Source organism: Sinocyclocheilus rhinocerous, unplaced genomic scaffold (genome assembly GCF_001515625.1).
Source record: "Sinocyclocheilus rhinocerous isolate Xijiao unplaced genomic scaffold, SAMN03320098_v1.1 scaffold1696, whole genome shotgun sequence".
Taxonomy (NCBI): domain Eukaryota; kingdom Metazoa; phylum Chordata; class Actinopteri; order Cypriniformes; family Cyprinidae; genus Sinocyclocheilus; species Sinocyclocheilus rhinocerous.
Window position 1 is genome coordinate 269616 of NW_015628374.1, and position 10438 is coordinate 280053.

The window sequence follows — 10438 nt, forward strand, 5'->3', positions numbered from 1 at the left end:
GTGAGTGAGTGAGTGAGTGAGTGAGTGTGTGTGTGTGAGTGTAGGTTTCTGTTTTGGATTATGAGTATATACATGACTGTACACAGACCAGTGCATTTGCTACATTGGGTATTGAGCGTGAGTGTGTGAATGTGCCCATCCAGAGAGCCTTTTAGACCTGAAGTCACACTGGGAAAATGGCAGCAAATGAGAACGAACTGCCGAACTTCAGAAAGGGTCACGCAGTGCTCCAATTATGAGTGTGTGCGAGCCTCGGGGAGTCATCCGGCACAAACACATCTCACATCATATCTCTCTTCTCTCTCTTTTTTGTGTCAAGCATTCAGAGGAACATGGCAGAGATGTGTAATTACTTGTTTGAGGCATTGTGTTTTCAACAGGTGTGAAATATGTGCGCCTCCTCCCCTCCGCTGTTCCTTTTCATCTCGGTTCGTCTCCTCTTCTTGAACCTCACGTCCATTTTTTCTCAATCTTTTCTTCTCCCAGATTTTTTTTCTCTCGCTGTCACACATTGCTTCTCTCTCCTTCCCCTCATATTCCCCCTGTCAAGTTTTCCAGGTTGTTTTTCATCTTCTCACACACGCCTAAGTTTCCTCCCCTTCTTTAAAGTGGTTTATCTCTTTTTTGCCCCCGGCCAAAATAACAACAGCTTATTAACCTCGATTAGCCCCGCCAGTTTTTCTTTTCAGCGCTGTTCCTCTCTTTTCTCTCTCTAATGCACTCATTCTTCTTCAAGAGCGAGGAATTCTCATGCAACACTCGTCTAAACGCTATACCTGAAACACACACACACTCATGACGACACACCTTTTTCTCAACCCAAGGTCACAGTAATCATCCAAGTGTCTCTGTTAGATCAGTAGCAGGGTGTGGAAGAGTTCAGCAGTGCATTTCAGATGCATCCAAAATCCTGATCCAATGCAACCGGCTTATTGAAAACATCAGATATTCTGAAATCTTCCATTAAAGTCTTAGAAACATTGACTGACATCTTATTCGTATTAGAACTGTCTTTTGTTCCAATGAATAACTGGATAAGAGCACCCCGAGGAACATTTTATTGCTCCAAGGTTTCTCTTTCAGAGCTCAGAAGACTGTATTTCGTTTCATTAAAGCATTAAGATCATGTCAGATATTTCTGCTATTATATTTCCAAAGTGAAATAGTAATAGACAACTGGTATTGTGTAATATAAAAATAAAGGTTCTTTATTGGCATCAATGGTTCCATAAAGAACTCTTCACATCTTTAGATTTGGACAAAACAGTGAAAAAAACAAACAAACACAAAACACACTCTTTACAGATGAAAAAAGTTTCTTTAGGTTATTAAAATGATTCTTTTTAAGAACTGTTTACTGAAAAGTTCTTAAAGGAACCCAAAACGGCTCTTTTATGGCATCCACTGCACTGAAACTTTTACTTTTAAGAGTTTGAGAGCTTTAAAATAACATTAATTTATGACCTCTGACAAATTAGATTTCATACACTGCAAAAAAATGCTTTTCTTACCTAGTTTTTTTTGTCTTGTTTTCAGCCAAAATATTTAAAACTTCTTAAATCAAGAAGGATTTTCTGGACACGTACAAATTATTGTCTTGTTTTCAGAAAAAAACAAGTTAAAATTAACTGAGTTTTTGCTTAGAACAAGCAAAATAATCTTATTTCAAACAGAAAACAAGATTATTTTGCTCACCCCATTGGCAGGTTATTTTGCTTGTTTCATGCAAAAACTCACTTAATTTTGACATGTTTTTTCTGAAAACAAGACAATAATTAGTCTTCTTGATTTAAGAATTTTTAAATATTTTGGCTGGAAACAAGACAAAAAAACTAGGTAAGAAAAGCATTTTTTTGCAGTGTATTCAGATCTCTGAATTTTGATCACAGGCTCTGATATCTTGGTTTCGAGAGACTTTGAGATCTCTTCTGAAACTCTCAGAGACAAATTGAAAAAAAAAAAAAAAAAAAAAAAAACTTTTGAAATCTTTATTTTTAATAGTTTGAGATCTTAGAGCTTTAAAATAATGTTGATTTATGCCCTGCGAAAAATGTTATTTTATCATCTCTGAATTTTGTTCGCAGGCTTTGGTATCTCTGTTTCAAGAGAGAGATGTCTTCTGAAACTCTCAGAGACAAATTGAAGATGAATCGAAGACATATGAGACAAATAGAGGTTCATTGATGGTTCCACGAAGAACCTTTAACATTCATAAAACCTTGCCACCGTGCAAAAGGTTCTTAATAATGGAAAAAGGTTCTTTAAATTATCAAAATGTTCTTCACACTAATAGTTCTTTTAAGAACTGTTCTCTGAAAGGTTCTTCGATAGCATCACTGTGAAAACCCCAGTTTTTGAATCCTTATTTCTAAGAATGTTTAGGATCTTTTTCTCTGCAAACACCTGGAGAAGCAGATGCAACTGAGATATTAAAGAGAACTCATTTATTATTTTTCTTCCTTACGAAAGTAGGCACCACAAACCAATAACATTATTGTTCTGATGTCCATTTTAGACTTTTTCGGTAACACTTTATTTTAGGGTCTCTTAACTAGTTGCTTATTAGCATGCATATTACTAGAATATTAGCCATTTATTAGTAGTAATTAAGCACATATTAATGCCTTATTCTACATGACCTTATTCTACATCCCTAATCAATACATAAACTTAACAACTACCTTACTATTAATAAGCATGAGGGAAAATTCGTAGTTAATAGTGAATAAGTGTTCCCTATTCTAAAGTGTTACCACTTTTTCTAAACGTGTTCTAAAGGAAATGTTGATTTGTCCATGCAGAAGTCATTGGATGAACTCCGAAAGGCAGAAATCGTAACTCTGATTGCTTAGAAAATAACAACAACCGGCACGATTTGGCATTATATTTACAACATTTTCTTAAGGTTACTATCTATCAGCTTGAGCAAAGATAGCAGTGGTGCTTCTTAGCAAACACAAACAATTAAACTCTGTTGATTCGGGAACTGCTGTTTTTCTCATGGCATTGTAGATCTTATCGAGAATCACATGAAGAATGTTCTTCTCTCTCGTTTCTTATTTGGATGTGAGCACAACAGCTCGAAAACAGAGCACTGGCATATTTACATAACCCCTGAAACCGACTTTATTGAATAACAGCGGCTTTCATTAGGACGGATCTGCATGCGTGTGTGTGTGTGTGTGTGTGTGTGTGTCTCCTGCAGCTGGCAGCAATGATATGATGTCAAATCGGTATATCAGTCAGTTGCGCTGTCTTTCTCTCTGTCTCACACACATGCACATGTAGCCTCTCGCCTTCCATCTTCTGACTGATTTGTTGCCTCTGTGTTAACACCAAACAGACGAGGCTCCGAGGCTCCAGTCAACAATACCAAGAATTCAGCATTATGGTGCAATATCATAAAACATGTTCCCTCCCATCACATCATATAAAGTTATATTGCCCATATGATGGGCTGGTCAGTTCGGTGCACAAAGAGTCTAGTCGTTCATATTCATGAGCGAGTGTGTGTGTGTGTGTGTGTGTTTGTGAAGGGGGTCAGGGTCATGTTGTGTGTCTGTGTACAGTTAAAGTAGAGATTTATGTGCAGTCTGCACTCAATCAAACGTGCATTCCTTCACTGACTACACACACACACACACATGCAGGGCACTAGATGGATGTTAGAATATAAATGCATTTTACATACATGATTGACATCCGGCGATTGTTTCTAGATGCATGCATCAAAGCACGTTTCACTCGCTCATGCACACACTTGCTCTCCGTGATCTCTACAAGGCGACACACACTCCCTGTGGATATTTAGTTTGAATTTTAAATGGATGGAAGTTGGCCTGAAACGTCGTCCTTCAGAACGAAGCAGGAATGGACAATAAAACCTGCATCAGGAGAAAAAACCTCACTTTTCCCTGAACTGTCCTCTTAAAAATGAATGGCATCGATGGTTCCTTGAAGAACCTTTAACATCCATGAAATCTTTCCATTGCACAAAAGGATCTTTACACTCCTAAAAAAGGTTTTAAAATGGGGTGATGCCATAACCATTTTGGTTCCTTAAAGAATTAACCTTTCAACGAACAGTTCCTAAAAGAACCATTTTTTCTTGGTGTGAAGAACATTTTAATCATCTAAAGAACTTTTCCCACTATAAAGAACCTTTTGTGCAGTTGAAATGTTCCATGGATGTTAAGGGTTCCTCATGGAACCATCGCTGGCAATGAAGAACCTTTATTTTTAAGAGTTTATAGTGGGAAAAGGTTCTTTGAAAATTCACTGAAAGGTTCTTTATTTTATCGATGGTTCCATGAGGAACCTTTAACAAATGATGGAATCTTTCAATTGCACAAAAGATTCTGGATAAATAGTGGAAAAAGTTTCCTTAGATTATTAAATTACAAAAAAAAAAATATATATATATATATTTTAAGAACTGTTCACTGAAAGGTTCTTTAGGGAACCAAAAATGGTTCTTCTACAAAATGAAGATTCTTTATTGACATTGATGGATGAACCTTTAAGAATATTATTTATATTACACAAAGATCGTTTATAGTAGAAAAAAACGTTCTTCTGATTATTAAAATGTTCTTTACATTAAGAAAAATGGTTCTTTTAAGAACGGATCACTGAAAGGTTCTTTAGGGAACCAAAAATGGTTCTTCTACAAAATGAAGATTCTTTATTGAAGTTAATGGATCCATGAAGAACCTTTAGCAATCTTTCTATTACACAAAAGGTTGTTTATAGTGTACAAATGTTCTTCTGATTATTCAAATGTTCTTTACATTACAGTTTTTGCCCGTTGCTTGAACACTATAGACACATGCTTAAACCAAAGTAACATAACTTGAAGTTGTTGTTACTATACCTTAAACAAAGTGTAACCATACCTTAAACAAAAGCGCTGCTTTGCACTTTAGTTGCAATTCTGTAACACACTTGCTCCTTTCTGCAACACACTTGCTCCTAGACACTACACACTATTTCATACATAAGACACTTAGTTCAAAAATGAAATCTCAGGGTACCATTGGGAAAACACATCTATTCAAAATACAACACACATTGGTTAATTGAAAAGACGTTGACACACACCTGAAAACACTTACTTACAAAACTGAACACCAATCAGCCAGCTACAAAAAGGTCTCAGTTAAGCCATTTTGAGAACTTGAGGCAGGGAGAGCTAGAGGCAGAGGAAGAGGAAGACAGAGAGAGAGAGGAGGACGTGGTCGAAGAGGCCACGCAAGGACCATTATTTCGGATGACATAAGAGCAACTTTGGTGGACCATGTCATAAACCATGGCCTGACTATGAGGGAAGCTGGGCAGAGAGTCCATCCTAATCTAAGCCGTTTCACAGTTTCATCCATAATAAGGACATTCCGACTGGAAAACAGGTATGTCTTCAACTCTCTACTCTACTCAGACTGTATCTAGAGTATTTAAATTTAGCAAAACGTGTGTAAGCAATAGGCAAAAACTGTAAGAAAAATGGTTGTTTTAAGAACTGTTAACTGAAAGGTTCTTTATTGGCATAAATACTTCCATGAAGAACCTTTAACAAATGATGGAATCTTTCCATTATTAAAATGTTTTCACACTAATGAAGAAACAAATGAACTGTTCACTGAAAGGTTCTTTAGGGATCCAAACCCTGAATCCTTTAGTTTTAAGACTTCACATTCTCCATCTCATGTCCATCGTTTTTTTTTCCTCATGCTTTTTATTTTTTTTTGCATGTTTTTTTTTTCTGTTCAGTTCCGATGCACTATATCTCAACCTGTGTAATTACCTTTCTTTTTTCACTCTTGCTTTTTTTTTATTATCTCTTCCCTCCCCCCTCGCCATGCCCCCATCTCTCTGACTCAAGTTTCTCATTTAATGTAGTCCAAAACCTGCTCTTAAATAAAAATAAATACAACAGAATGAAGAGCAACTATCTGCACGTCCAATCTAGAAGATCAAATCTGGAACTCGAACAGCTTGAGAAAGAAAGAAAGAAAGAAAGAAAGAAAGAAGTGGGAGAGCGAAAGGGGCTTGGTGAAGCGAGGGGCCATGTTAATTTGGGAAAAATGTAAACAGCATGTGTAACTGTTCAAACCGTGACCAACTCATTTTATATCATTCCCCTGTGCTCGCTCGCTCCTTTTCTTTTAGAGGGAATCTGGGCTGCGTTAACCCTCTTTCCTTTCCTCCATCTGTGTGTGTGTGTGTGTGTTTAGAGCCTGACTAACTTGAATCATGTACTTTCTCATATCAGTGTCGGTTAACAAGACAGGGGTGAGTTTGCTCTGTGAACCGCATGCACTCGACAGCAAGCATAACTCGTCTTAGTATTGTGCACATGTGAGCAGATTTATGAAAATGTCCCCACAAATATAGTGAAATAATGAAAAAAAGAAAAGTCTTCTATTTGAAAGGCTTATTAATTATGTATCGCTCTCTGACATCAAACAGGTTTGTGTGAGAGTTATGGTTTAGAAAATAACATCAGTCCTGAATAAAAACTATTATGAAATGACACAGTTTGTGATCCTAATATTTTTGGAAAAGCTTTGTTTGTTGGACAAGGCTTTGTTATACATTTATATTTTAGTGTGAACATTTCTTTTAACACAACAAATGTTTGTTTTAAATAATTTAGTCATTTATTTTTAAAACAACCCATTCTGTTTTTAAATGTGTTTTTCTTTGTCATGTAATATGTCCATTGAAACTGGATAAACTCAATAGCTTTTCTCATTAAAAAGTACTAATTTTAATCAGAAAATACTATCTTATTACACGTGATCAGTCTCGCGCCAACGCATTAATTTAGACTGATTTAACATATGCAAATGAAAACAATCGAGGGGACTTTTAGAGCAACAATCCAATCGATTATTTAACATGAAAAGCAAAGTTATATTTGAACTAAACATGTGTCGTTAATTCTTTAACGAAATGCACTGCTGTTATAGGCCTCTCAAACTCAGAAGAAGCAGATTTTCAGAGAATCAGTCTTTGATAGACAGCGATAGAGAGTTTTTGAAACAGAAGGGTCAAATATTCATAAGAGAACTAATGGTTGAATCACTATATTTTCACCTTGCAAACACATTTACGCGCACACAAACAGTAGGCCTAATGATAGCCTAATAATAAAAGTAAAAAAAAAAATTCAAGCTCCGAGAAAAAATAAATATTTAATAATTATCTGTTGATAATAATAATAATAATAATACTCAACTCATCAACATTAACAGTGAAAAGCCAAAGTCGCTCATCACTTACCTTTCCATGTAATGCGATGCATTTTAATTGGCACAAATCCCTGATTTCCCTTCGGATCCGTTTATTCTTTTTAGGAGGTTTTGAAAGAGTTCTGGATGAAATAAAACAAAGCCCGTTATTTTCCTGCGCTGTCCGGTGCTTCAGTAAACTCTCCAAAAACTCGCATTAGCCTGCGCTTGCCTAGAGCCCAACACACGAGAGTGATATATGTAGCCTATATACATAGACAGAGAGAGAGGAAAAATATCTAGCTTGAGTTAACAATAAAGGTAAAGTGTGTGAGACTGAATGCGCTCGTGAAGGGACCGACAGCTGCTGAGCTCTGAGATGCAGGTATCTGAAGCTGAAGTGACTGAAGTGATTTTATACACATGCCCTCTCTCCTCCTTCTCTCCTCTTCAGTGATTCACTGTTGATTCATCTCCTCTGAAGTGCCACGAGACTCCGAAACCACAAAGCTGGGAGGAATTACACTTCTGACAGATATTTCATAATTCCTCCAATTATTTTCTCACCAACTGCATGCATTTTTTTTCTCGCATTCGGTGACTCAATTATAATTTGGCATTGAGTAAGTGATTCAGAACGGGCCGTGTTTAGACTGGTGTGTTTCTGACAGTGAGGTTATTGAGATTGTGTGTTTAACACACACGCGTGGGTTTATTTCAGAGGCTTCACTTCACCGCGTGACATTAAAAGAAGAGGAAGGGTTAACGCTGGGATTATTGCATAACTCTTCTGAGCCTGTGATGTTTGATTGATTGATTTGCGGTCAGCTGATGTTGGATTTGATGAGTCGTGATGCTGGCGTCCTCTGCTGTTTAACACTGGGATCTTCCAGCTCGACTAGCATCCATGTGACTGTATTACCACTTTTTTTTAATTTTTAATTTTTATTTTTTTTAATATAATAACAATTATTAATATACATGGACAAATTTGCATACACTGAAAAAAATTATACTTATTTTTTTTTAAGGTAAGTGGTTGCAAACAATTTATTTTAGCTACATTTAATCAAAAAGTATATGTTGAGAGTTAGTCAACTACATTTGTTTATTTAAATGTAGCTAAAAGAAATTAATTGCAACCACTTACCTTACTTTTTTCTTTAATTCAATTAATAATTTTTTTTCAGTGTAGAAAGATATTTAACCTTTAACTGTGTGTGTGTGTGTATATATACAGTGGGTACGGAAAGTATTCAGACCCCCTTAAATTTTTCACTCTTTGTTAAATTGCAGCCATTTGCTAAAATCAATCAAGTTAATTTTTTTTCCTCATTAATGTACACACAGCACCCCATATTGACAGAAAAACACAGAATTGTTGACATCTTTGCAGATTTATTAAAAAAGAAAAACTGAAACATCACATGGTCCTAAGTATTCAGACCCCTTGCTCAGTATTTAGTAGAAGCACCCTTTTGATCTAATACAGCCATGAGTCTTTTTGGGAAAGATGCAACAAGTTTTTCACACATGGATTTGGGGATCCTCTGCCATTCCTCCTTGCAAATCCTCTCCAGTTCTGTCAGGTTGGACGGTAAACGTTGGTGGACAGCCATTTTTAGGTCTCTCCAGAGATGCTCAATTGAGTTTAAGTCAGGGCTCTGGCTGGGCCATTCAAGAACAGTCACAGAGTTGTTGTGAAGCCACTCCTTCGTTATTTTAGCTGTGTGCTTAGGGTCATTGTCTTGTTGGAAGGTAAACCTTAGTTCCAGTCTGAGGTCCTGAGCACTCTGGAGAAGGTTTTCATCCAGGATATCCCTGTACTTGGCCGCATTCATCTTTCCCTCGATTGCAACCAGTCGTCCTGTCCCTGCAGCTGAAAAACACCCCCACAGCATGATGCTGCCACCACCATGCTTCACTGTTGGGACTGTATTGGACAGGTGCCTGGTTTTCTCCACACATACCGCTTAGAATTAAGGCCAAAAAGTTCTATCTTGGTCTCATCAGACCAGAGAATCTTATTTCTCACCATCTTGGAGTCCTTCAGGTGTTTTTTTAGCAAACTCCATGCGGGCTTTCATGTGTCTTGAACTGAGGAGAGGCTTCCACTTACCTTACTTTTTTCTTTAATTCAATTAGTCATTTTTTTTCAGTGTAGAAAGATTATTTAACCTTTAACTGTGTGTGTGTGTGTATATATATATATGAATAATTTATTGATTCTCCCTAATTCCTCTTTTTCATCTTTTAAATATTCCTATCTAAAATAACCTAACACTTACATACACTCAGAAAGTCTTCCAGTTTTGTGGACATCACACAAATGTCACTAGTCCGGTGGCTACACAGTATTTGAGCACTGGATTTACACAAAAATCAGTTCAGGTTTAAGAAGTGTTTCAACTTTGCATCAACTACTGATGAACATACATTTTTATTTGCATTATCACTCAAGAGGTTAACCACTTTGGAAGGCTTTTGTCTTTCAAACACATTAAAATGCACATTTCCACACTATTTCTTATTTACATGTAATGCAGGCATTCCCAAACTTTTTTGTCAGCCGAACCTCTTTTAAAGACTAAGATTTTAAATTAAATATTTTAATAAATAAGTATCACATTTACATGTGCACGGTTCTCTGATGTTGGTGAACGGTCACATGACATGCAGGTAAACAAAACATATTTAATTTTTAGTAAGCATTTTATTTTGATTGTTGTTATTTTAAAATAATTTATTAATTATTTGAAATCTATTAAAATGATTATTTTAATTTTACATTTTTATGATTTAATTAATTATTAGCTTTTCATTAAACTCACGAACCCCCTGCAGTTCCTTCATGAACCCCAGTTTGGGAAACCTTGACGTAATGTTTAATTCACTTCATGTTGTTCATTACAAAAGAATGGAATATATTTTCTTTCTCTGTATTTTATATCAATATGGTACAAGATTATCTTATTCAAATCAATGTGATAAATGTGTTAGGTCAAAAGTAATCTAAAAGTAGTCTGATTATATTACCTAAAATGTGGAATGTAATGGATTTTGTTACTTACTACAATTTTTGTCATGTAATTTGGAAACAGTAACACACACACACGCACGCACGCACACGCACACACACACACACACACACACACAGACATGTCTGGTCAGCTATCCTTGTGGGGACTCTCCATAGGCGTAATGGTTTT

General features: G+C 36.2%; 1 protein-coding gene across 1 annotated transcript in view; it reads right to left on the bottom strand.

The window, feature by feature from the left end:
* The window catches only part of clcf1 (cardiotrophin-like cytokine factor 1), a 14620-nt gene extending 7002 nt beyond the window's left edge, over positions 1-7618 (bottom strand). The window contains exon 1 of the mRNA XM_016549420.1: positions 7282-7618. Within this exon, the coding sequence (XP_016404906.1) occupies positions 7282-7303 (22 nt within the window). The 5' untranslated portion in view covers positions 7304-7618. The remainder of the gene's footprint in view (positions 1-7281) is intronic.
* Between the last annotated feature and the right edge of the window lie 2820 nt (positions 7619-10438).